The 23,187-nt window shown below is 44.5% G+C and overlaps 1 protein-coding gene across 2 annotated transcripts in view; it reads left to right on the top strand.

The window, feature by feature from the left end:
• The window catches only part of aff2 (AF4/FMR2 family, member 2), a 463,349-nt gene that overhangs the window by 344,442 nt on the left and 95,720 nt on the right, over positions 1–23,187 (top strand). For both annotated transcript variants that reach the window (XM_078412201.1, XM_078412200.1), the window contains exon 9: positions 15,986–16,020. In XM_078412201.1, the coding sequence (XP_078268327.1) occupies positions 15,986–16,020 (35 nt within the window). The remainder of the gene's footprint in view (positions 1–15,985; positions 16,021–23,187) is intronic.

Raw genomic sequence — 23,187 nt, 5'->3', positions numbered from 1 at the left:
ACCCACTGCAGGTGCTGGTATTTACTGAGGATAGACCCAAAGTTTTGGAGTAACTCAGCGAGTCTGGCAGCATCTCTGGAGAAAAAGGATGGGTGACAGACGTCCTCAGACAGAAGAAGTCCCGACCCGAAACATCACCTATCCTTCTTCTCCAGAGATGCTGCCTGACCCGCTGAGTTAGTCCAGCACTTTTGTGTCTATCTTCGGTATACACCAGCATCTGCAGTCCCTTTCGACACATTTGGCACAAGAGGTAGGTTGCCACTGAACTGTCATGGATTGAGCAGCTTCTTGCACTGGTTCGAAGGCTGATGTTACTCCAGCACTTTGTGTCTATTCCTTGTACCAAGTTACCTATCAAGAACGACCAAAAGCAAGCACAGCTCTCTCTTAAAAGGAATTTGGCATCTTTAGTGAATCAGTGGCCTGTACATGAGGCAGCGACCTATTCCAGATGCCTAGGCATTCCTGAGCGTAGAATCACAGCGATGTTTATATGCGTCTATTAATGCCGTGAGATATTCCAAGGCTCCTCACTGGAGCATTATCAAAAAAAAGTTTTGCTGAACCATATAAGGAAACATTAGGGCCAAAAGCTTTGACTCGAGTTGTAATGGAGGAGATGAAAGCAAAGGGCAGGAGAGATTAGGAAAATAATTCCATAATTTAACTATTCCCTGATCCTGGTCGCAGTTCGATACAGTCACTGTGATCCTCTCTGGCTTATTGTAAAATAATGGAAACAGCAGCATTCCAGGAACTATCCAAACTTTCAAAGGATTTTTAGGTGATAATTCCTAGTTCCACAGAATCTTCCATTTTAATTGGTAGCTATTAAGGCACTTAGCTTTTATGGTCGTAGTGATAAACATAGAACATGGAACAGTCCAGCACAGAAACAGGCCTTTCAGAACACAATATCTGTGCCGAACATGATGCCAAGTTCAACTAATCTGCCTGCGCATGATTCACATTGCTCCATTCCCTGAATATCCGTGTGCCTATCTAAAAGCCTCTTAAATGCCAATATTATACCACCCTGGCAGTGTGTTCCAGGTACCCACCACCTTATGTGTAAAAGACTTGCCTCGCACACCTCCTTTAAACTTTGCCTCGGAAACCTTAAAGCTGTTGCCTCTATTCTTTGATATTTTCACTGTAGGAGGAAGATTCTAATATCATCAAGTATCTGAACTATGCATAGTTGTAAAGAGCAGGGGACACCTGGATATCTATATGCATGCTACAACATTTGAATTCATGATACACAGTACTTACAATAGTTGTGGAAACCCTAGAAATGTAAATTCCTTTTATATTTGTGAGTTAAAATAGAGCCACAGATAATAGGAAATCGAACGACGGTGTATACAATTATGAGAGGAATAGATAAGGTGAATGCACAGTCTTTTATCTGGTATCAAGAATCAGAGGATAGAGGACTAAGGTGAGAGGGGAAAGAGTTAATAGGAACCTGAGGGGCAATGTTTTCCTTTAACATTGGTAACACTGGTGGTGGGTATATGGAACAAGTTGCCAGAGGAGGCAGTTAAGGCAGGTACTATAACAGCATTTGAAAGATACTTAGACGTTCATGGATAGGAAAGGTTCAGAAGGATATTAGGCTAAACACAGGGCGGTGGGACAAACCTAGATGGGGCATTTTGGTCGGCATGGATGTTGGGCTGAAGGGCCTATTTCCATGCTCTATGACTATGTCAGGCCGGGAATGTTTAGTTTAGCTTACTTTAGAGATACAGCGTGGAAACAGGCCCTTCGGCCCACCGATTCCACGCTGACCAATAATCATCCTTGCACTAGTTCTATCCTACACACTCGGGACAATTGACAGGTGCCAATTAACCTGCAAACCTGGACTTCTTTGCAATGTGGGAAGAAAATTGAGTATCAGAGAAAACCCACGCAGGTTACAGAGAGAACGTACAAACTCCGTACAGACAGCACCCATAGTCAGGATCAAACCTAGATCTCTGGTGCTGTAAGGTAGCAGCTCTATCGCAGTGCCACTGTGCCACCCCTCTGGTTAGACTTTACTTTACATTAGACTTTAGGGATACAAGGTGGAAACAGATACTTCAGTCCACTGAATCTTCACTGGCCAGCGATCACCCCGTACACGAGCACTCCACCGCTCACCCCGTACACGAGCACTCCACCGCTCACCCCGTACACGAGCACTCCACCGCTCACCCCGTACACGAGCACTCCACCGCTCACCCCGTACACGAGCACTCCACCGCTCACCCCGTACACGAGCACTCCACCGCTCACCCCGTACACGAGCACTCCACCGCTCACCCCGTACACGAGCACTCCAGCGATCACCCCGTACACGAGCACTCCACCGCTCACCACTGTGCTACCCATCGATCTTATTTGTGTATTGTAAAGAAGCTGATGCTGATTCTTTGCTGGTTTGTAACAGTTGTCTGAGCACAGAGCTTTGGCCAGTGACATTAATACAAATGAACACACAGAGACCCGTGACCTTGTTCAGCGCCATTGGCTTGCAGGCCATCAACTCATCATTCCAATAGAATGTCCAATAAATATCAATTGAACGCACACTCGAGGGTTGTGTATATTTCATTTGGAGGATCTGTAATACTTCACGGTTTGAAAAAAAAGGATACAGTACCCAAGGTAAATTGTAGAGAACTGTCAGCTTTGAACATCTAAGGAGGACATAAATCAATTTAATTACTATCAGCATCTGCTCGTACGCTTTTACTGTAATTCGGCTCGATTTTCCAGTCTTCCTTTTCACTTTAATGAGCGTGGCAACTGAAGGCCTTAAAGCATTGCCTTTCCAAATGTTTATGTGGTACATCATTAGCCCAATGGAGAAAAGGTTGTGGGCATAGCTCACTCATAATTAGCAGCATGGCAGTGACACTGCCAGTCTCCGAACTGGGAAATGATTGAACTTGGCATTGAAATTAGATTTGTACAGAAGGAACAAATCAGTGATTTAATGCCCATTAAGGCGGCACACAGTAATGCAGTGGTAGAGTCGCTGCCTTACAGCCCCATAGACCTGGGTTCAATCCTGATTACGGGTGCTGTCTGTATGGAGTTTGTATGTTATCCCTGTGACCTTGTGGGTTTTCTGCCAGATGCTCCGGTTTCCTCCCGCACTCCAAAGATGTACAGTTTTGTAGGTTAATGGGCTTTGGTAAAATTATAAAATTGTCCCTTATGCGTGTAGGATTGTGTTAGTGCACTATTTGGTCGCTGGTCGGCATGGACTCAGTGGGCCGAAGGGCCTGTTTCTGCTCTGTATCTCTAAAGTCTAAAGTTAAGTCTCAAGACCATGATGAACGATGGTCTACATCTTTTTCCCCTGTGTTTATGAAACGTTAAGAGAGGTCAGACACCAGAGGCTCAGTTGATACGCTGCTGTCTCCCAAGGTAGAAAGTGTTGGGTTGGATTCCTTCTCCACAGCACAGAACAGTCTGGCGCTTCATTGTGGGACTATTGGTGTGTTGTGCTTTTAACAGTGCCAGTTTTCATGCAACCTGTTCATCCCTCTGCTAACTCAGATGTCTGTAAAAGTCCTGTGGAAATAAATGGCGTTTATCATCAGTAGTCTGGTAAATATGTGTCTGTACAACAGCACCTTTTCGGGGATTTTTGAGAGACAGTGTGGAAACAGGCCCTTCGACCCACTAAGTCCGGGCCGACTAGCGATCACCCCAAACACTAGCTCTATCCGACACGCTAGGGATAACATAGAAGCCAATTATCCTACAAACCAGGATGTGCTTGGGATGTGAGAGGAAACTGGTGCACCTGGAGAAAACCCACGCAGTCACAGAGAGAACCTACAAACTCCATACAGACAGCACAGATAGGTTTAGAGGGATATGGGGCAAATGCAGGCAGGTGAGACTAGTGTAGATGGGACATGTTGGTCTTCGTGGGCAAGTTGGGCCGAAGGGCATATTTCCATGCTCTATGACTCTATGACTCTGTGACTCCAGGTGAGGCAACCTCCCATGTTCCCTTGATTGCCTCCCAACATCCATGAACTTAAACTGATCCAAACTCTATACCTATCATCATCATAACCCAAACCAAATCCCACCCTTCTCTCCTGTATTTCCTCACTTTCAACACATCCTGGGTTGATAAGACTGCAATTTAAACATTTTCACTTTTGCAAATGAAATTCCCTTGTTTTTTCTCTACAACCCCCTCGCGTTTCTCCAATTCTGGCCTCTTGTGCATCTCCTACTTCAGTCATTCCTCCACAACAACTGTGCTTTCATCATGCCCACTGCACACCTCCCCCTCTCCATCTCCTCTTTGTCCCAACATTTAGTAAACTCCCCAACACATTGGTGCAACACATCTACAACGGTGGTCTACAAATGCAACTTGTATCTGAAAGATTCCCAGCCCATTGCCATTTTCCTTGTGCAATAATTTGATTTAAGTACAAGGCTCTAAGCTTAGTTTAAGATACAGCAAGGAAACAAGCCCTGCAGCCCACTGAGTCCACGTTAACCATTGATCACCTTTTCTAGGTTATCCCAATTTCCCGTCCATTCCCCACACATAAGAGACAATTTTACAGAAGCCAGTTAACCTACAAACCTGCAAGTCTGTGGGATGTGGGAGGAAACTGGAGTACTCGGAGGAAACGCACGCAGTTCCAGGGAGAACGTGCAAACTCCACACAGACAACACCCGAGGTCGGGGTCGAACCCAGATCTCTGGTGTTGTGAGGCAGCGGCTCTACCAGCTACACCACTGTGCTGTGTCGGAGGGAACTGCAAATGCTGGTTTATACCGAAGATAGACTCAAAGTGCTGGAGTAACTCAGCGGGTCAGGCAGCATCTCTGGAGAAAAAGAATAGGTGATGTTTCGGGTCGGAACACTTCTTCAGACGCTGCCTTGTTTCCTTTGCCTTGTCAGTTGCTAGAGGAGAAATTACTGCCAGCAATCAGTCCTTATCTTGAGGTGTCAATGAGGATTGGTCTTTGTCTCGTGTCATACACAAAGATCATGTGGTGAACCCACCTGCTAAACTTGTCTGGTGGAAGCTGAGCACTCTAGATGCTTGGGTGCCCTGTTTCTTGGGCATTCTATTGATTAGCACTCAAAACCAACAGCACTGACGATGTAAATTTCTACAGTGACACGGCATCCAATCGATATTTAATTAATCTAGTACAGTTGTCTTTTAATTTGTTTGCCGTCGTGCACAATTTATTGAGAGCAGCTGATTTCTTTTTCACCTGGATCATCACTTTGGCCACTTGCTATCAATCATTTCCATTACTCTACAAAGTCACTGAACAGCCGAGTGCTACAAATATTCCATTACCAATGGCGAGTGAGGAGTTTTGAAGCCTTTCTTGTCTTCTGATAAATAGAGTCATACAGTCGTACAGCGTGGAAACAGGCCCTTAGGCCCAACTTGCCTGACGCGCTGAATTACTCCAACATTTTGTGTCTTCTTTTTCGTAAATCAGTATCTGCAGTTCCTTGTGTATCCATGTTCTCCAGAGATGCTGCCTGACCCACTTAGTTACTCCAGCACTTTGTGTCTTTTTTTGTAAACCAGCATCTGCAGTTCTTTGTGTCTCCACCCTGCTCCTTTCCCCTCATCCATACACTGATAGTCATAGAGTTGTACAGCATGGAAACAGGCCCTTCTGCCCAACTTGCCCACACCAACCAACATGTCCCATCTACACTAGACCCACCTGCTTGCGTCTTGCCACATATCCCTCTAAACCTGTCCGATCCATGTACCTGCCTCACCGTTTCTTAAATGTTGCAATGGTACCTGCCTCATCTACCTCCTCCGGCAGCTTGTTCCATGCATCCACCACCCTTTGTCTAAAAAAGGTATTCCTCTGGTTCCTATTAAATGTTTCCCCTCAAACCTATGTCATCATGTTCTCGATTCCCCTACTCTGGGCAAAAGATTCTGTGCGTTTACCCGATCTGTTCATTTTTGTACACCTCCATAGGATCATTCTTCATCCTCCTGCGCTCCAAGGAATAGAGTCCTAGCCCGCTCAACCTCTCCCTATGGCCCAGGTCCTCAAGTCCTGGCAATATCCTTGTAAATCTCTGCAACCTTTCCAGCTTGACAACATCTTTCCTATAGCATGGTGACCAAAACTGAACACAATACTGTAAATGCGGCCGCATCAAAGTCTTGTACAACTGTAACATGACATCCCAACCTCTAAATTCAGTACTCTGACTGATGAAGGCCATTGCGCCAAAAGCCTTTTGGACCACCCTGTGGTGCCACTTTCAACAAACTATGTACCTGCACTCCGAGATCCCTCTGCTCTACAACACTCCCCATAGCCCTACCATTCACTGTGTAGGTCCTGCCCATGTTAGTCTTACCAAAATGCAACACCTCACATTTCTCTGTATTAAATGCTTTGAACTATTCCTCAGCCCACCCTCCCAACCGATCAAGACCATGCTGAATTTTTGACAACCACCTGCACTATCTACAATACCACCCAATTTGGTGTCATCTTCAAACTTGCCAATCATGCCATGTATGTTCTCATCCAAATATGAGATGAGAGGTTACCATGATAATAGCATGGCGTTTGTTCACAAAATGCTGGGGTAACTCAGCGGGTCAGGCAACATCTCAGGAGAGAAGGAATGGGTGACCCCTTCTTCAGTCTGAAGAAGGGTCTCGACCCGAAACGTCACCCATTCCTTCTCTCTTGAGATGCTGCCTGACCCGCTGAGTTACCCCAGCATTTTGTGAATAAATTCCTTCGATTTGTTCCAGCATCTGCAGTTATTTTCTTACATAGCATGGAGTTCGGATCAGTATAAGTTCATGGAGGTTGTGAGGTGGACAGGGGAATATGGGAGATGGCCTCATCTGGGGCTAACAAAGTGTGGGTTTCGGTCTCTACTGAGCTGAGTTTCCCATGGTGGTGGCCTGTTTTGGTCACAAACTATCCTGGTGATGTAGGGATTGGTATTCACAAGCTCGGCCGAGGGGCACGTAGAGCACTGAGATGTCAACACTTCAGTCCGGCTGCTAGTGATGGTTTAAGACAAGGGTGGAACTGGCAGTTGGGAAATAGAGTCCTAAAATGCAATTGTCAGAAGAAATTGTCTCATTTCTGTTGAGTTTTCATAAGATCATAAGACATAGGAGTAGCATTAGGTCATTCAGGCCATCGAGACTGATCCGCCATTTAATCATGGCTAATCTATCTTTCCCTCTCAACCCCATTCTCCTGCTTTCTCCCCATAAACTTTGACACCCTTACTAATCAAGAACCTATCAATCTCTACCTTAAAAATATCCAATGGCGGCCTCCCCAGCCATCTGAGGCAATAAATTGCACAGATTCAACTTCCTCTGGCTAAAGAAATTCCTCCTTGTCTCCATTCTAAAGGTGCAACCTTTTATTCAGAGGCTGTGCCCTCAGATCCTGGACTCTCCCATTACTAGAAACATCCTCTCCATATCATTTCTAGGCCTTTCATTATTCGGTAACTTTCAATGAGATCCCCCCCCCCCCATAAAATGCCATAAAAAGCTTGTGTTTAACCAATTTATTTACCGTCAGGACATTTAACAGGTAGATTGGAGGCGACAGTTTGACGGTCAGGTAAGCGTGGGAATTTCGCGATGTTTATGGCCATCAGCCATTACATTTAAAGTGGGCTCCCAACCCAGATATGCAACCCAGAAACCAGATATGCATCTCCCGTACATTTTCAAAGAATGCCCACACACTTTTCACAAAAATCCACGTAACCACTTTTAAAATTATTATTTTTAATACAGCTATTAGTAAACTGGAAGTAAATCCAGTTTATGCCTTGTTACAGTGATGCTTGGTTTTTAAGTAACCCATACAAGATGTTATAGTTCAAAACTCTCAAGTACTTACCGACTTGTCACTGATTTCAGCTAAAATTAGGACGCCAGAGAAACATTGACAGCGTGGGAATTTTCGCGATGTTTCAGATGACGCCGTAATCTCGACCTGACTCGGCATTGTCATGGTCATTGTAAAAGAAAGTTTGGCGATCTGCTACGACTTTGACAGTCGCCAGCAGTCGCCTTAAAATCGCCTAAAGTGGGACAGGCCCTTAAATGTCCTCCAGACCATCCCTAATGCTGGCACATCCTTCCTCTGATATGGGGCCCAAAACAATATTCCAAAGACAGACACAAAGCGCTGGAGTAACTCAGCGGGTCAGGCAGCATCTCTGGTGAAAAAGGATAGGTGACGTTTCGGGTCGGGACCCTTTCTCAATATTCCAAATGTGGTCTTACCAGCACCTCATAAAGCATTAAACAAGTTGTGGTGGTGTTCGGGGTTAGCTGTACTGCCCCCGAGGTAACTTGGAGATACTGTCAGAGGTACGTTAGAGATACTTGGAGGTCATCAGTCCCATCACTTGACTTTCGGAGAACATCTACAGATCTGCATCTAGCTGAGAAGTAGCCGAGTAAAACCTTCAGAGTCTTTGAGAAATTAACTTATTGACTTCCTTCTCCTTTTGATATTTATTTGGCCCTGGACCAGGGGACAAAAACTCTTCACAATTTTAAAAACAGAAAGAAACCAGCAAACTAAAATCTTGGCATCATATCCGTCTGGCAATGAGCTTATATCGCAATGCCCAAATGCCAGCAATTAACCGCTCATTTCTATTCCACCTTTGTTGATAATGCTGGATCGGAACACTTGGCTTGAATGGAGAAAGGTTGGATGTCTGTGATTTAATCATGCCGTTGTGAATACTTGTGGTACGATTAATTCTTGCTTTCCAAGTTGCTACAACTCAATAGCCTTCAGTAATTCAAGACAGTAACACCCCACTGCATCTCCTCCAAGTCCAATTTCCTATTTTCCTACAGCCCTTTAAAAATACAATTGGTGCTCTTCAACATATGTGTGACTATAAAATGAAACAGAATGCCAACTGATCAAAATCTGTAGAAGAATCCCGAACCAAAACGTCACCTATCCATGTTCTCCTGAGATACTGCCCGACCCGCTGAGTTACTCCACCATTTTGCGTCCTTTTGTGCAAACTCGCATCTGCAGGTCATTGGTTCTACATTCTAAAGCTTCTTCCTTGTAAGATGCAGAATACTGAGTTCAGACTTTAGAGATACAGCTTGGAAGCAGGGCCTTCGACCCACCGAGTCCGCACTGTCGAGTGATCAACCTGTGCACCAGTGCTATCCTACACACTAGGACCAATTTACAATTTATAGAAGCTAATTAACCTACAAATCTGCACGTCTTTGGAGTGTGCGAGGATACCCAGAGAAAATCCACGCAGTCAAACTCCATTGACATTCTCCAATTGACATTCTCCAATTTTAGGTAACTAATCTACAAACACCCCCTCCCCCTCCCCTTCTCTCTCTCTTTCCCCCCCTGTTCTCTGTGCCCCACCTGGATTCACACCCATTTCTCCCCTTCCCCTTCCGACTCTGTCCCGTTCCATCTATATTCCATCTTCTAGCTTCACAATTCGCGTCTCTTCCATCCCTATCTCCTTATCTCACAATTATTGTCTTTTCATCTCTGACCTTTGTCCAACTTCCTTCCAATAAAAAAAACATCACTTATATCCGCCTATCACTCACCCCCCCACACTTTGTCCTGCCCCTACCTCTCTTCCAGCTTTCACCCCCCTCTCCAACCACAATCAGTCTGAAGGAAGGTCCCGACCTGAAACATCGCCTATCTATATTCTCCAGAGATGCTGCTGACCCGATGAGTTACTCCAGAACTTTGTGTCTTCCTCTTTGCAACGTGCCTAAGAAAAGAACAGGGGACCAGGAAACTTTATTTTATTTTCCACTTTCCTCATAACTTGCTCAAAAAACAGGCCTAATACGACGGATTACAACAGTGACTTTAGGCCCTGCAAAGACTTAGCAGTTTGAAATCGCCGCTGACGCAAGAAAAGGCACAAACGTTGTTGGCGCAATAAATGAGACATTCATGGATAAACATAGGCCTTGATTGAAGATCTGACGGCCTGATAATGGTGAAGATTGTTGAGGTTTTCATTTTGCAGCTGATAGATTAGATTTAATGATCAAAGGATAATCGTTACAGTGCAAAACTGAGTGAGAATTGAATAAAGGCAATGGTTAAGCAACCTTGAACTGCATTTAGTAGCAGGATGTCCCTTGATGTTGGTCTTCCAAAAAGTCTAAAATGTGACAGGTTAATTGGACCTAGGTAAACTACTGTGTGGATCTTATCCAGTGGTATGGCAGTTTCATGAAATAAACAGTGCTTTCTGAATTCAGTAGTGGAGCAGGCTGTTAAAATGATTTGATAGACTACATTTCTGGAAGCATTGAGCCAGCATGTCTCCTGGCTGTGTTGCTTAGCAACTTTTTAATTCAAGAAGGATCAAAAAGACAAAATCCCTATGGAGCTGAAAACAGAAATGAGACTGCAGTTGACAGATGATATGAGTTGTTTCATATAATATACTGTGAAGATCACCGAGTTCTTTCATGAATGATAAATGGGCTGTACACAGATCAATGGGCACTGCAATAAACTGGAACCATGGTCCATGTCTGATGCCGCAGAGGTTGCGTAATTGGGAAGGGACCTGAAGATTTGGTTATTGAAACAATTCCTGTTTGTTTTCGCCGCTGCACAGTGTAAGCGGAAAGAGCTGCCAAATCCTGACGGTATAGTTTAGTTTAGAGGTACAGAGCAAAAACAGGCCCTTCGGCCCACCGAATCCGCACTGGATCCGCACCGACCAGCGATCACCCGGTAAACTAGCACTATCCGAACACACCAGAGACAATTTACAACCGAAGCCAATTAACCTGCGAACCTGCATGTCTTTAGAGTGTGGGAGAAAACCGGAGCACCCGGGGGAAAACCCACATGGTCACAGGGAAAACGTACAAACTACTTTCAGACAGCGCCCGTAGTCAGGATTGAACCCGGGTCTCCGGCGCTGTCAGGCAGCAACTCTACCAATGCTCCAAGGTGCCGCCCTCAGATTTTTGTTTCTTAATAACGTTGTGACATCAACTGCGCCTAGGCTGGCCAGCTCAAATTGTTGCCACAGCTCATACAGTGAGGACATCACAGTTAAGTGATCGTTCTTCTGTGTGCGTGTGTGTGCCATGCATTTAAGGCAAGATTACTTCAGGAGAACAGCATTGGTGAATAAGTCAGTAACTGGGAAAGGGGATTGTTTGGAGCTTTCTGATGCAAAGGTTTGCAGTTGGATGTTGATATATATTTTAGAAAAAATTGTTCCAGACATAAAACAACCGAACAGTACCAGTTATCTTTATGACTATTTTGGATGTTACTGGAATTGGCCTTTACACCAACGCACATTGTGCATAAATAGAGTTGTAGAATCATACAACATGGTAACCGGTCCTTCAGCCTAACTTTAGAGATACAGCACATAAACAGGCCCTTCGGCCCACCAGGTCCGTGCTGACCAACGCTCCCCATACACTGACACTATCCTACAAACTATGGACATTTCACAATTTTTTTTACCAAAGCTAATTAACCTACAAACCTCTATGTCTTTGGAGTGTGGGAAGAAACCAGAGGACCCAGGGAAAACTCACACGGTCACGGGGAGAACATGCAAACTCTGCACAGACAGCACCAGTAGTCAGATCGAACCCGGGTCTCTGGCAGAAAGGCAACATCTCTACCGCTGCACCACTGTGCCAACCATCAACTTCCATGCCAATCAAGATGTCCCATGTAAGCTAGTCCCATTTGGCCCACATCCCTCTAAACCTTGTGCCCGTCCAAATGTCTTTTAAATGCTGCCTCCTCTGCCAGTTCATTCCAGATACCCACCACCCTTTGAGTGAAAATTGAATTTTGCCACTCTTACCATAAACCTATGTCCTTTGGTTCGTCATTCCCTTTCTCTGGGTCAATGACTCTGTGCATTCATCCTATCTATTCCCTTCATGACTTTGTACACCTCTGCACAATCGCCCCTCAGATGACTGCGCTCCGAGGAATAAAGATCTAGCCTGCCCACTGTCTCCCTTTAGCACTGGTTTTGCATGGTAACTTGCAGGAAGTGGGAACAATGATAGGGGGTAGACACAAAATGCTGGAGTAACTCAGCGGGTTAAGCAGCATCAGGGAGAGAAGGAATGGGCGATGTTTCGGATCGAGACTCTTCTTCAGACAATGATAGGGGACCGAGTGTTCGGTGTCTTCCATTGGTGAATAAAATAATCTGTTGTGAAAACTCCCGAGCCAATAAAGTGAAAGACAGACAGGAAACGAGAGGTGGGCGGGTGAAGTTTCCAGTAGTGGCAGGGTCTAGAACTAGAGGGAACAGCCTCGGGATAAAATTACGTACCTTTAGAAAGGAAATGAGAAAAAAAAATCTTTAGTCAGAAGATGGTGAATCTGCAATTCGTTGCCACAGACAGCTGTGGAGGCCAAGTCATTGAGTATTTCTAAAACAGAGATTGATAGGTTCTAGATTAGTAAGGGTGTCAAAGGTTATGGGAAGAAGGCAGGAATGAGAGGGAAAGAGATTGGCCATGATTAAATGGCGTTGACTCAATGTGCCAAATGGCTTAGTGTCATGGCTTAATGAATGGCTTCTATGACTTATGAACTATTTTACACAAAACACGGTGGAACGCGCTGCATGGGGTGGTGGTGGAGGCAGATAAGATAGTGGCATTTAAGAGGCTATTGGATAAGCAAGTGGATATGCAGGTAATGGAGGGATATGGACCAAGTGCAGGCAGGGGAGATTAGTTTACTTGGCATCATGTTCAGCATACATATTGTGGGCCGAGGGGCCTGTTATTCTGCTGTACTGTTCTATATTCAATTTGAGGCAGAAAGAGAAATAAAGAGAGGAAGAGATAGAGAGGGAAAAGAAAGGTAAATTAAACCAGCTTTGTAATTATAGACAAAATATTTGGAACAGTGTACTGCTTGAAAGTACATGGCCCTAACCTCAGTACCTTCAGTGTTGTTTGACATGACTGGACCATTATTTAGTACAATTGGCAGAGTCCTCGTCATACAAGTTACAAGCCCCAAATGGCGGAAGTGATTATATTGAGGGTATAAATCTCGTCATCAAGAGTGAGATGTTGTGCAATGTTGTTCTGTTTTGTCTAAACCAACGGCATTGTTTCACTTATTGTGCACCGTTTGTGGAGAATAGGAACTCAACCTTTCAATCTTCCTCATTGCAAATTGCTGGGGTTTTTAAACAAACTAACATTGGCAAATGACTTGAACATAGTTATTTTTACAGCATTTCTGAGATGTTAAGATAATCTCTTTCATATCGTGTGTTGAGCAAAGCCATCCTCTTGTCTTGTATTAGAACTGCAAGATCTAATGCCTGGGGTTAAATTCAAGAGAACATCACGCACAATTTCTGACAGATGTACCCACACAGAGCACAGGGTTTCAGACTCACTAGAACTGCGCTTGAAAATCTTCCAATGAATTTCAAAATCGTTCTTCAGGCAACAAGTGGTTCATGTCAGTGATTCCAGAAATATTCTCGTTGTGATGGGACCACATTACTAAAGCCCGCCACCCAGAATAGTTTGGAGAAACAAGGAACTGCTGATGATCAGACCGTCAATGGGGGGAAGGTTGCAGTAGCACGGACTCATGAAAGAAAACCCGAGTGCCAAAGGAATAGAAGGCAGAGTTGACTGCTGTTCCACTAATGTGACTGGTGTCACCACAAAGCAGTCAATTCAACAATGCCTCACCTTGTGTGGCCGTATAGAGGTAGGGGCGGCGGTGGAGGCAGATAACATAGTGGCGTTCAAGAGGCTTTTCGACAGGCATATGGATATGCAGGAAATGGAGGGATATGGGTTATGTACAGGCGGAGGAGAGTAGTTTACTTGGCATCATGTGCAGCATGGACATTGTGGGCCAAGGGGTCGGTTCCTGTGCTGTACTGTTCTGTGTCCTATGTGAGGCAGAAAGAGAAATAAGGAGAAGGAATGACAGAGAGGGAAAAAAAAACACAAAATAAATTCAACTTGCTTTGCAATAATGTAAAAATATTTATTTGGAGCAGAGCACTACCTAAAAGAACAAGGCCCGAACCTCAGTACTTCGATGTTGTTCGTCATGTCTGGACTATTAATTAGTAGAGTCCTCATCATACAAGATATAAGCCCTCAATGGTTACCCGGCAGTGATTATATTGAGGATATAAACAGGGGTACAGGGCTGCCGGAGCTCACAGGAGCGCCTCTGTAAAAAAAAGCCATAATAAACAGCGGGGAATTTAACAGCAACTGCTCCAGCACCAGTGACAGCTCTGACATCTAAAAAATTAGCACTGCAACACTGGGTATAAATCTTGTCATCCAGAGACGATGCAGTGAGATGCAATGTTGTTCTGCTTTGTCCTGGCAGAGGGACCTGTTCCTGTGCTGAACTGTTCTATGTTCTATGCTGTGACGCTGATTGCCCCTTCTTTGAATGGGCCATTGAAAGAAAGGTCCACTGCCTCTCTGGGTCTTCCTGCAATATCACCTCACAGTTCCAGTGACCCGGGTTTGATTTAAATACGACCTTCGCTGGTATCTGTGCGGAGTTTGCACGTTCTCTGTGATCGCACAGGTGATCCAGATTCCACCTGCATCCTGGTGATTGGCAGATTAGAACATAGAACATCAAACAGTACAGGAGACTGCAGCCCAGTCTGAAGAAGGGTCTCGACCCAAAATGTCACCCATTCCTTCTCTCCTGAGATGCTGCCTGACCTGCTGAGTTACTCCAGCATTTTGTGAAATAAATACCTCCAGCCCATGATATCTGTATTGACCATGAGACAGATGAGATTAGAATCTCTTGGAATTGGATTATCATGGAATCATGTTCAGTCCAGTTATTGTGGGCTGAAGGGCCAGTTCCTGTGTGATACTCTATGCACATAACCTGCTTCAACTGTATGGATTGAAGGGGGAATAGTGGTCAGGTTTCTGGGGATAACTCTTTGAAACAGAGCCAAGGATCTTTCATACTCAGGTGATCAGACAGCACTTCAATTTGACTTCCCATCTAGAGGCAGCACTTCTTCTTGGGTAGCTTATAACCTAACGGTATGAACGTTGATTTCTCTAATTTCAAGTAACTCCTGCATTCCTTCCCTTCCCCTCTCTCTTCCTTTCCCCTCACCCCCGTCGTCCAAACAGTTCCACTGTTCGCATCTTTGTATCCCTCTTGTTATCACACCTTCCCCAGCCAACAATAGGCCATTATGGGCTTCATCCTTCCTGAGGTCATCTGTTGCTGGCCCTGATTTGTTCTGGCCTTTTCTCACCTCCAGTTTATTTCCCCACCCCCCTCCCCCCACCCACCCACCCACCTCTACTTTCACTCTGAAGAAGGGCTCCAACCCGTAAAGCCACCGATTCTTTTTCTCCAGCGATTCTTGATTAGTACGGGTGTCACGGTTTATGGGGAGAAGGCGGGAGAATGAGATTAGGAGAGCGAGATGGATCAGCCATGATTGGATGGCGGAGTGGACTTGATGGGCCCTATGGCCTAATTCTGCTCCTATCACGTATGACCTTGTGACCTTATGACCTTACGAGACGATGCCTGACCTGCTGAATTACACCAGAATTGTGTGTCTATCTTCGGTATAAACCCGCATCAGCAGCTCCTTCCTTCAGAGAAGAAACCACCTCGGACTACGCAGCGTACTGTATTCGTGGTGCTTCATAGAGGTATCTGCATTGATTTTTTTGCGTTAGTACCTGGGATATCTGTTGGATAAAAGACTATCTATAGATGTTGTGAAATGTCATGCTTGATCAGATTATTCCGTGCTCAAAAAACATATTGTTCTGTCTCCAAATACTGAAGCACTAAATTATTCAAAGAAGTTACAACAAATCTATGTACTTCTTTTCTTTCTCCGGCTAATGGTGTTATTTGTACTTGCAGGCAGAAAAAAGCAAGATTCGACCCATCGCTGTGAAGTAAGTTTACTTTTATGTGGCAGTGTTCTCTATTGATGATCGATAAATGAAATATTGGGTTGTGGTGGGAAGGAGATGGGGGATATTTATGCTCCTTCAGCTATTCAGGTAAGGATTATAACATGATACTGCAATCTACCCCTTACTGCCCAGAGGGCAAATGTTCTCTGCTCCTCATAAATTAGCTAATTCGATTTAGTACAATTTGTGCTTTGTTTCGAGTAACACCATTTGGGCATATTTATACACCAACCTCAACCTACTTCAAACCAATTTTGTTGTTCTCCTTAAACGAGCTGTAATGAATATAAAAATAATCATCTTCAGGGCCCCTATAAATAAACTCACAAGTATTTCAAGTGGCTTGGGCTGAGTGCTAATGTGACAAGACATAAAATATCCTGTAAATTGATCCAGTCCTATTGGCAATTCAAACCACTTGCTTATTCTTGTTACGAGACACTATCTGCTGTGTTGTGCATTGGGCAGGCTTGTTGCTTCTATTTATATTTTATAGTCATGTGTTTATGACGCCGAAGGAGGCCAGTCTGCCCATCAGGTCTATACTGGCCCTCAGAATCATTTCCCAATTATTTTCCTTACAATCTATTCTCTCTTGCCTGCCCACCAACTCCAACTAATTCTCCTGTCGCCACCTCCACTTGGGGTAATTTCCAGCAGCCAATTAACCTACCAGCACAGGTTTGGAGTGTGGGAGGAAACCGGAGCACCCGGAGAAAACCCACGCGGTCACTGAGAGAGCGTACAACCTTTGTGCAGACAGTACCCGAGGTCAGGATCGAACCTGGGTCTCTGGCGCTGTGAGGCAGCAACTCTACCGCTGCACCACAGTTCTTAAGGTTAGGATTAAACCCAAAGTGCCTCAGACAGTAGCAATGGCACGAAATGGTATTCACACCGGCACCTTTTTATCTACAAAAAAATATAATGTTTCATACCAAACTGGGTACGAACGACACCAAAGTGGCTTTGAAAGAGCTGATTAGGAGTAGTTCCCCTCTAGGGAAATCTCAGACTCAGGGGTGGTGGTGGTGGTAGATACAAGGGGGGCATTTTAGACCCTTTTAGATAGGCATATGGATATGTAGTGGAGTGTCCTGACCCAAATCATCGCTTATCCAAGTTCTCCAGAGATGCTACCTGACCGGGCAAAAGATACAGAAGTGTGAAAGCACACACCTCCAGATTCAGGGATAGTTTCTTCCCAGCTGTTATCCACCAACTGAACCATCCTATCACCAACTGGAGAGCGGTTCTGACCTACTATCTACCTAACTGGAGATCCTCAGACTATCCTTAATTGGAATTTATCTAGCACAAAATGTTATTTCTTTTATCCTGTATATGTTCATTGTGGTCGGTTTGATTGTAATCATGTAGAGTGTTTTCGCTGACTGGTATAGCACGTAACATGAAGCTTTTCACTGTACCTCGGTACAGGTGACAGCAACTAAACTAAACTAAACTGAACCCGTTGAGGTATTCCAGCACTTTGTGTTGGACGTAAGAGTCCGGGGTCTGCATTCCTCTTGTCTCTTGATAGCTGGAGCAGTGATAAAGCAGTACTAACTGCTGCACCACCGTGGAAGCATGGGATTTGAGGGGAAAAATATTTATCATCGGTTATTAGCAGTGAATATTACCCAGAGCACTGGCCATCCATTATATCCACTTCCAAACACTTCATACGAGTGCTTTATGTTGTGATGGTATGTAGCAATACCTCTATAAAGTTAAAAAGTAGACTTTCAATTTTTGTGAAAAGATTACAAAAATGAAAAAAAATAAAATGTATTAATGAAATTAGGCAGTCAGTTCCATAAACAGCTTAAAGAAGGTTCAAAATGCTTGAGGAACTCAGTGGGTCAGACAGCATCTCTGGAGAACTTGGTTAGGCAATGTGTCAGATGTCTTCCCGACCTGAAACATCACCTCTCAGTGTTCCCCTGAGTTGCTGACTGTCTATTTAAGTTAACCAGCCCCTTTTTCTTTAAACAACCATCTACAACTCCTTTCTTCAACCTTAAGCTGTTTAAGTAGCTGTGAGGTGATAATCTGTCATAGACACCAATAGCAAGGAATAATATACATACCAACATCTTTTTGTCTACAACAAAAGCACTGATTCTTACCAAAGATGCAAATGTACAGACCTGAGACCGAGTACAAACTACGGCCAAGGGGACTGAAAGAGTTGACTATGAGACGTTGTTTCCCCCCCCCCCCTTGGGAAGTCTCAGACTCAGGGGCAGAGGTTCAGAATAGTTTAAGATGGAGATGAGTCAGAAACCTTCTCTCAGAGAGCCCTGGGATCCTTGAAACACTAATCCACAGAGATCTTTGCTCAAAGAATCGTTAATTATATCACAGACTGAGTCGACAGGGGGAAGAGTGGAGTTGAGACCAAGATCAGGTCCAGTATTCTCTTTAGACTTTAGAGATACAGTGTGGAAACAGGCCCTTCGGCCCAGCAAGTCCACGCTGACCAGCGATTATCCCATACACTAGCACTATCCTACTAGGGACAGTTTAAAATTTACAGAAGCCAATTAACCTACAAACCTGTGTGTCTTTGGAGAGTGGGAGGAAACTGGAGCACCCGGAGAAAACCCACACAGTCACAGGGAGAACGTACAAACTCCATTCAGAAAGCACCCAAAGTCAGGATTGAACCTGGGTCTCTGGCGCTGTTAGGTAGCAACTCTATCACTGTGCCACTCTATTATTGAAACCTGGAGCAGACTCGAGGGGCACTGTGGACCAAACCACATCTTGTTTCTAATGAAAGAAACAAAATGCTAAGAGTAACTCAGCAGGCCGGGCAGCATCCCTGGAGAACATGGATAGGTGAAGTTTCGGGTCGGGACCCTTCTTCAGACTGATGCTGTGAGGTCAACTATCTGGACCTCAACTCCCCTTACGCACTCTCATCCCTGCCCCTCTGATCGCACAGCCCTCCTCTCACTCAACAGCAATCCCAACATTGTCGTTAAACCCATTGACGAGAGAGGTGCTGTTGTTGTCTGGTGGGCTGACCTCCATCGTGCTGAGGTCAGGCACCAGCTCTCAGACAGCTCCTCACATCTACCTCATGGCCATGTCCCCACAGACGAACACCAGGCCACCATCTCTGACTCTTGTTTCTAATGCTGTGACGCTCCTTACTGTTCTCGCGTCATGTTCCGCATTGACAACCAAAGATAAAATTTGCCTCCAAAGTGACTAAAAGCACGTTGTCAACCAAATCATAACATCATCAGCCTGAAAACTGTAATGTCCATGTTTAAGAGCAACTTCTTCCTTACAACCACCAGGCTATTGAGCACAACAACCTCCAATTAGGTTCTCTGAACTATAGAGACTTGGGGACATTATTTTTGCACTTTTATTGTCTATTTGTTTGTCTGTTTGCTTTTTTATATATGTACTGAACTTTATTTTGCTGTTCAGTATGGGTGTTACAGAGTACTATGTTTACATATCTGTTTTGCTGCTTCAAGGAAAAATTCCATTGTTGCATTTTGGGACATATGACGATACAACAATCTTGACTTGACTCATGACTCTCTTGAGATATCTCCTTTACGGTTACTCCTATTGATGCTAATAATAATACTAAAATAACGATAATAATAATAATGACAGTGATGATGAGGTCTATTTTTGCAGACCAGTAATTAAATGCAAATCGCTCTGCTGACGCAGAGGTTTTGAACAAGAGCTTCTTATCCAGGAAGACATGAATTAAACAGAGAACACAAAGTGCTGGAGTAACTCAGCAGGTCAGGTAGCATTCTCTGGAGAACACGGATAGGTGATGTTTCGGGTCGGAACCCTTCTTCAGACGGTTGTCGTAGGGAGAGAAACCTGGAAAAGAGAGATAGGGGCAGGACAAAGCCTGACAAGTGATAGGTGGATACAGGTGAGGAGGGTTAGATTGGGAGATGGGTGGACAAAGTCTAGAGATATACAGAAGACAAAAGTGTGCTTAGTTTCAACTCCATTTTCTGATCTATTATTATGTCTTTCGGCCAAAAATTGGGCACAGCACACCTTGTCTTAAGGGGCTCTTATAGGATATTTATGATGTTAAACCTAAGAGCTATTTAATTATGTTTCTGATATGATATTCTGATTTGGCCAGCATAGTGGTGCAGCGGTAGAGTCGTTGACTCACAGCGTCAAAGGCCTGGTTTTTATCCTGTCCGCAGGTGCTGTCTGTACGGAGTTTGTATGTTTTCTCTGTGGCCGCGTGGGTTTCCTCTAGGTTCTCTGGTTGAATTCAATTAAAAAAATTAATTGAATAAATTTTATTTGCCAAGTATGTACACATGCAAGGAATTTGCCTTGGTGCTTTGCTCGCAAGTAACAACATGATATACAGTAAACGATTAAGAATAAAACATTATAATTTAAACATGGGAAGAATGAAATAAAATACCAGAGCAAAAGGAGGCAAGACTTTTGGTTTTTGAGTAGAGTTACCGCTCATAGAAAAAAAGCTGTTTTTATGTCTGGCAGCTTTGACAAACTGGTGCGGCCTTCCAGAGGGAAGTGCTTCAAAGAGTTTGTGGCCATGGTGAGAGGGGTCAGAGATGATCGTACCCGCTCTCTTCCTGGCCCTTCGTCGATGGGGGGAAGGTTGCAGCCAACAACCTTCTCGGCTGTTCGAACGATGCGCTGCAGCCTCCGATGTCATGCTTGGTGGCTGAGCCAAACCAGACCATGATGGAGAAGGTGAGGAAAGACTCTATGATGGCAGTATAAAACTGGACCATCATTGCCTGTGGCAGATTGTGTTTCCTCAGCTGCCGCAGGAAGTACATCCACTGTTGGGCCCTTTTGACTGTGGAGTCGATGATGGCCTCCCATTTAAGGTCCCTGGAGTAAAAGTGTGCAAAGATTGCAGTGAAAGAACAGTAGATTGCACTGAGACAGTACACAAATTGTCACCGAGTTTCCGATGCTATCTTGCATCCTTCAAGTTTCAATGTTCTTAAAAATATGGAGTCTTCTCTTGGCCTTGTCCTGGCGGTGTCTCTGGACCTTGGCCTTGTCCTGGCAGCCCTCTGGACCATTCCCAGGCAGTCAATTGGAAGAAAAGCAACCAGGAATAATCTTGCTCCCTTCTTTTCCTGCCCACATATTTTTAAGAGCATCCAACTGTGATTGGTTTGTGGCTTATTCTATTGAGCATGTCACATCCCCAGTGCAAAAGGTGGTTTAGAAAGCTTGTACATGCATAACGACACTTCCACTGGGGGTGGAGTGTTGATATACTTGGATCGATACAATATTCTGGTTTACTGTAAGTACCATGAAGGTCTTTTTGATCTTGAGAGGCAACACAAAGTTGCTGATGGAAAACTGTTAGCCCATTCCCCACGTTACATCTCTGTACATTATTATGACCACATTTGAAAATGTGTTTCGGTTTGACATTACTGCCGTGAAAACAGTCGCATTTCACAAAGTGCTACCTATTCTCTCTCTACCTTTAGTCTGTAAATTGCGTGGAATGCAACACAGCCCTGGAACGTTGGATGTTTAGAATTGCCAGATCCTTTATTGTTAAAGACTCGCGTGTTTAACTGTCTGAAAGCATATTGATTAAAATAAGTGGAGACCAAGGATCAAGTGCTCTGCTGTTAGATTGGGAATCAAAGGTTTGTGTTCCACAGATTCATTCAAGTCCGCTTTGCCATGGCAGTAGCAGATGATACAAAGCTGCAATGTAGGAGGAACAAGCATACATTATCAGAGGCTTTAGACTTTAGGCTATGCAGAATGAACTCAGTGGGCCAAATGGCATGTTGCCATACTGATATGGCATGGGGTATCTCTGAACAAAGATTCCTTACAAAATAGGCAAAACATAAAGTGCTGGAGTCTGGAAGAGGATTCTGACTCATAACACCATCTGTCCATTCCCTCCACAGATGCTGCCTGACCAGCTGAGTTACTCCAGCACTTAGTGTTTTGCTCAGGATTCCAGCATCTACAGTTCTTTGGGACCCTTCCTTCCAAAATTTAGTTAAAGTTATAATTCCAACATGGCTAATTTATCGAGCATATAAATTGATAGAATTCCACAATAATATTTGTCTGATTTACAAGGTAAAAGGGTTCCTGGATTATTTGAACTTTAATCCAGAGCTCAGTTTGGAAAATGTAATGTATCAGAGTGGCAATAGACAATAGACAATAGACAATAGGTGCAGGAGTAGGCCATTCAGCCCTTCGAGCCAGCACCGCCATTCAATGCGATCATGGCTGATCACTCTCAATCAGTACCCCGTTCCTGCCTTCTCCCCATACCCCCTCACTCCGCTATCCTTAAGAGCTCTATCCAGCTCTCTCTTGAAAGCATCCAACGAACTGGCCTCCACTGCCTTCTGAGGCAGAGAATTCCACACCTTCACCACCCTCTGACTGAAAAAGTTCTTCCTCATCTCCGTTCTAAATGGCCTACCCCTTATTCTTAAACTGTGGCCCCTTGTTCTGGACTCCCCCAACATTGGGAACATGTTATCTGCCTCTAATGTGTCCAATCCCCTAATTATCTTATATGTTTCAATAAGATCCCCCCTCATCCTTCTAAATTCCAGTGTATACAAGCCCAATCGCTCCAGCCTTTCAACATACGACAGTCCCGCCATTCCGGGAATTAACCTAGTGAACCTACGCTGCACGCCCTCCATAGCAAGAATATCCTTCCTCAAATTTGGAGACCAAAACTGCACACAGTACTCCAGGTGCGGTCTCACCAGGGCCCGGTACAACTGTAGAAGGACCTCTTTGCTCCTATACTCAACTCCTCTTGTTACGAAGGCCAACATTCCATTGGCTTTCTTCACTGCCTGCTGTACCTGCATGCTTCCTTTCATTGACTGATGCACTAGGACACCCAGATCTCGTTGAACTCCCCCTCCTCCTAACTTGACACCATTCAGATAATAATCTGCCTTTCTATTCTTACTTCCAAAGTGAATAACCTCACACTTATCTACATTAAACTGCATCTGCCATGTATCCGCCCACTCACACAACCTGTCCAAGTCACCCTGCAGCCTTATTGCATCTTCCTCACAATTCACACTACCCCCCAACTTAGTATCATCTGCAAATTTGCTAATGGTACTTTTA

Source organism: Rhinoraja longicauda, chromosome 15, assembly GCF_053455715.1.
Source record: "Rhinoraja longicauda isolate Sanriku21f chromosome 15, sRhiLon1.1, whole genome shotgun sequence".
Lineage (NCBI taxonomy): Eukaryota > Metazoa > Chordata > Chondrichthyes > Rajiformes > Arhynchobatidae > Rhinoraja > Rhinoraja longicauda.
Note: the sequence above shows the minus strand (reverse complement) of the source record. Positions and strands in the feature narration are given on the sequence as shown.